This window comes from Drosophila ficusphila, unplaced genomic scaffold (assembly GCF_018152265.1).
Source record: "Drosophila ficusphila isolate 14025-0441.05 unplaced genomic scaffold, ASM1815226v1 contig_198, whole genome shotgun sequence".
NCBI lineage: Eukaryota > Metazoa > Arthropoda > Insecta > Diptera > Drosophilidae > Drosophila > Drosophila ficusphila.
The window spans coordinates 591,165-595,657 of NW_025064092.1; the positions used below are offsets into that span (position 1 = coordinate 591,165).

General features: G+C 35.7%; 1 protein-coding gene across 1 annotated transcript; it reads left to right on the forward strand.

Annotated features, from left to right (window-relative positions):
• The first annotated feature begins 2,970 nt into the window (after positions 1–2,970).
• LOC108091148 (circumsporozoite protein) lies at positions 2,971–3,811 on the forward strand. The gene has a single exon (XM_017190183.2). The coding sequence runs from the start codon at positions 3,130–3,132 to the stop codon at positions 3,535–3,537; it is 408 nt and encodes a 135-aa protein (XP_017045672.2). The 5' UTR covers positions 2,971–3,129; the 3' UTR covers positions 3,538–3,811.
• Positions 3,812–4,493: the final 682 nt, after the last annotated feature.

The window sequence follows — 4,493 nt, forward strand, 5'->3', positions numbered from 1 at the left end:
CTAAATACACAGTAAGAAATATGTAGTGAATATAAAGGATATAGAGGTCGTGCGAAAGTAATAATACAAAATAAAAAAAGAAAATTCTAAATCATATACGGATCTAACAAATATATATCAAAACATATTTTCTATTTTTTTAGGCGTGTCTGTGAACATTTTGTCTACAATTGATATATTAAATTTAATAGTTTACAAATTTGTATGCATTAATTAGGAAAACTTTTATAATAATAGTAAAAAGTGGTGTGTATTTTTTTCATAATAGTTACAATGGCATGTCAGATTATTTAATTTTAGAATAAATTTTAGATTTTATATTTAAAATTATAATACTTTTTGAAAAAGAATGACAAAATACTTGTTAGGTGGCTGCCACATTGTATGATTTTTCTTGGTGCACAAAGAGTTGGCGGAACATTTTACCGGCGCCAAAAATATGCGTGAAACGCTGGAACAGCTTCAACGCAACAGCAGCGTTTTCCTCCTCAGACCCCTCGAACACCCCCTCCCCCTCTCGAATCAGCCCCTCATCCCCCAGAAGTTCTAGGCATCGCATTAGGAAACCGAAAAGGAAATATCCTGCGCCTGGGATATTTCCTCGCCGCCAGCGAAAATGTTGAGCAGAGAGAATTTCCCTGAACCCGAATTACTGTCGCCTTTCTCGCATGCTATAAATTTTGTCATTCATTTCATGAAATATTTTAGCCTATAGCATTTTAAAGTATTCAAAATTATAAGGACGAATTTCAATGAGAAAGTTATCAAAAATTATTACTTTAAATACTTCCCAAAATTAAATAATATTTTAATTCGTTTTTTTTTTAATTTTAATGCAACACAATTAAGCAAGAAAATCCGTCTTTCTTTTAGCACCAAATAATTATAATCAAGTACCAATTGTATAAATTATTTTAGTTTAGTTTTTAATTTATTTAATTTATTTAGCACAAAATGTGGCAATTTGAATAATCATTTTTGTTAAGAATTGTTATTTGAATGACGAATAAGTTAGAATATAAATTGTTATTCGATTTTCTTTATTCAACTTAAATAAACATGCCCTCTGCGGGTGTGTTTATTTTGGATTCTTATTTGATTATGGAGCTTATTAAATAGGATTAGTTGGTGAGAAGCAGATTAAATACAGAAAATATACGTTTGTAATGAGAGGTTTAACAGTGCGGAATTACTGAAAGAAAACTCAAGCTGATATTTACACGCTAAAAATTCAACAAACTAGTAAACTAATAACATTTTCTTTGTTTATATCGGCCAAAAGCTTTTTTAAGCTTTACATTAATTTTTCTTTCTGGAGCATCGAGTACTTTTTTTTGCAAATTTATGGGCTTACAGCCTTGAAACGGACTTTACGCGACAGCACACACACTTGTGCGTGTTAGTCAGTTTTGCGGCATTTAAACCGCATTAAAATGAAATTAAATATTCATTCAGAAATTTAACTGGCAAACATGAAAAGGAAGAGAACGGCGGCCAACAAAAGCGATAATAATAATAATAATAATATTGACAACAATGACAGCGCAACTGACACGATTTTCTGTTAAATGACAGATACAAAGAGAACGACGGAAAATTATGGCCGAGAAAATGAGAAAAACAAAATAAATATGGCATTCGAGGGACTTTTATCGTTACAAATTATTCATTAAAAAGCTGGTTTTCCCAGCATGGCAAAGATGCCGAAAAAAAAGGAAAACTAGAAGCGAAACTATCAGTATGCCATTAACTCGGCCACTTTAATCTGGTTTTAATGTTGAGCATTTGCCATGTAAAGTGCATAATAAAATTGTAGAAAATTTAATTATGCGCAATTAATGCGCATTAAATGCACGCAACAGCAGGCGAATGATCCTGGGCACCAAAAGTGGGCGGAATCCTGTCGATGGGCGTGTCTATTGATGTCGGCTAATTGACTGCCATCGGCGGGGGGCGGGGCACCGGGACTTAAGGGGGGCTTTGGGGGAGTTTGAGGGGGTTGGACAACCAAATGCTCGGTCAGCTGCTAATTAACATTCTCAGTTGGTGCCAGCGATTGATGGAAGCGGAAAAAAAAGACGAGGACTCGGGGCTTAAATCCAGATTGCGATGCCTGCTATCTGCTGTCCAAGGAGCCACTGGGAATTACATAGAGAAAAGCAAAAGAAAAGAGAACGCAACAGAAAACGGGACCTTAACTGTCAATTAAAATCGCCTTCACAAGTAGATAATTTGCCTTTCACAGAAAAGTGCCCTTAAAAGTAGGCAACAGTGTCCCAAAAAAGCAACTTTCCCTCGAAGTAGCAAAAGAAAAATGTCTAAATTAGAAAAGTGTTAGGGGCAGTTGAACAAAAGAGTTAATCGGGCATTAAAAACCTTCAAGGTGTTTAACTATGTGCAATACTGAACGGCTGTCCATTACAGAAATACATTTGTTTATTGAGAAAGAATATGATTGTAGAAAATAAAAAGATAGGGGGTAGTGTTAATTAGTCTTAAAAATAGTTTTTTTAGATTTTTTTTGTATTAAAACAGAAAAAAATATTTATTCAAATTAATGGGATGTATTCCATTCATAAAAGTAAACCAATTATTTTTAAACAAAGAGGTTTAAACAACAACACCCTACCTTAATCTGGAATGAATCTTCAATTACCTCTTAAATATCATTTTATCACAATATCAAGGGGTTAAAAAACGATTAAATTTCAATTTATTTATTTATAAGCTCGAATTAATCATTTTATAAGCGATAAAAAAAGTGATAGTGTTTCTTATAATATGTATATACCTATAATTCTTATTGGCAGCTACTACTGTAGACGGTTTTTAACCATATTTTCAAACTTTCTTTTTGTAGTAAAGGAGTTTTTCTGGTTTTCCTGGCAAAAGTAGGCATCAACCTATCCATGAGATCTATTTAAACAACTGTCAAATCGAGTTCCCCAGTCTGGGCTCGTCTATCCTCACTCACTTTCGAGATTCGGCGGCGATCACATCTATAACAAAATTTTCCCGGTAAAATTTCTCAAAATTCCAAAAATTGTGCTGTGTGAACCATTTTTTGGGACAACACTCCAGATTCGAAATTAGCTAAGAAACCAAAAACCGACAAAAGGGCGACGCGAGATGTCGAACGGGTTCTCCTTCTGGAACGGTCAGCCGGTGACCTCGCCGGTTTATCCGCAGATGGGCGATGCGATGAGCCCCAATGCGAACGGTTATTCAGGCGGCCAGTGGTTCCGGGCGGCGGCGCCACCCTCCTCCAGTCCAGGGATGCTTTCACCGACGACGCCAGCGACGCAGGCGATGGGCGACTTCCGGTCGATGGGCGGCTATTCCCCGATGGCCGGCAACTTTTTTTGGCCAGCCGCAGACGGCGAGACTTCCTGGATTTGGCCAGAGCCAGAACATGAACCTCAACCTCAACCAGAACCAGGAACAGACCCAGAATCTCAGCCAGAATCTGAATCTCAATCAGAATCTCAGTCAAAGTCCGACTCAGGACCAGGGTCACGCCCAGGGACACGGATTTGAGTCGTGCATCGATAATGGAGAAGCCTTCTGCGCCTACAACGGAATGGACATGAGCGTCCATGGACGAGGTGCCATGGGCGGACGCGGCGGGGATCAGGGTGACTTCTGGTAGGGAATCCTCCGCCAGCAGGCTTCCCTCGTTCGATTGGTCAGTGCAAATGAAATTCCTGTAGTCCCCTTCCCAACAATGCCACAAATGTGAATCAAGATTTGAGATGTATATATTTTCTACTGTATATTTTCTATATAATAAACCAACGCTTAAACAAAAAAACATTGAAAAAAATTGAATTGTTCTTCTAATGATATTGTTAATACTTGGTTTTGCTCCACATCAGCTTTATAGTAAAGTGTGTAGACTATTAATTCATTTTTATAGTTATTCTTATACAATTCTACTTCTGATAGTGGTTTCATACATATATTTAAGGTACATATTTAAGGTACGTATTTAAGGTATTTACAGATGAAACGTACATATACAAAGGTTTTCATGTTTTTTAAATTCTAATTTTGATTCTCCAGAACTTTAAATTATATTAAGATATAATATAAACTATGCTATGGGATGCAATTGCAAACTGTTTGGTTGTCTTAAATTTAATGTTTCGCTTTCCTACAATTCAGCACAGATGACAAACGACTGCAGTCGAAATAGTAGCACCCAAATGTTTGATTTAAATGTAATACTAAGATAATTTTTTTACTGCAAAGTACATAGATTGGTAATTTTAAGATCACGCTTTGAATCATAACCCGGTACAAGCGTTCTTCTTAAATATATTACAAAATATTACAATTGCATTTAACGGTTTTCTTGAAATGTATGAATGATTTTAATAACTGTAGGTAACAACTTTTTGCTTAAATAAAAACGAAACAAATATATATATAAAAGAATATATAGACATTTTTTTCAAAGAATTGGGGACTGAAATACATTTCATAAACTTACC

Excerpts from the sequence above, each read along its gene's own strand:
- LOC108091148 (XM_017190183.2), top strand. The coding sequence starts at position 3,130 with ATGTCGAACGGGTTCTCCTTCTGGAACGGTCAGCCGGTGACCTCGCCG.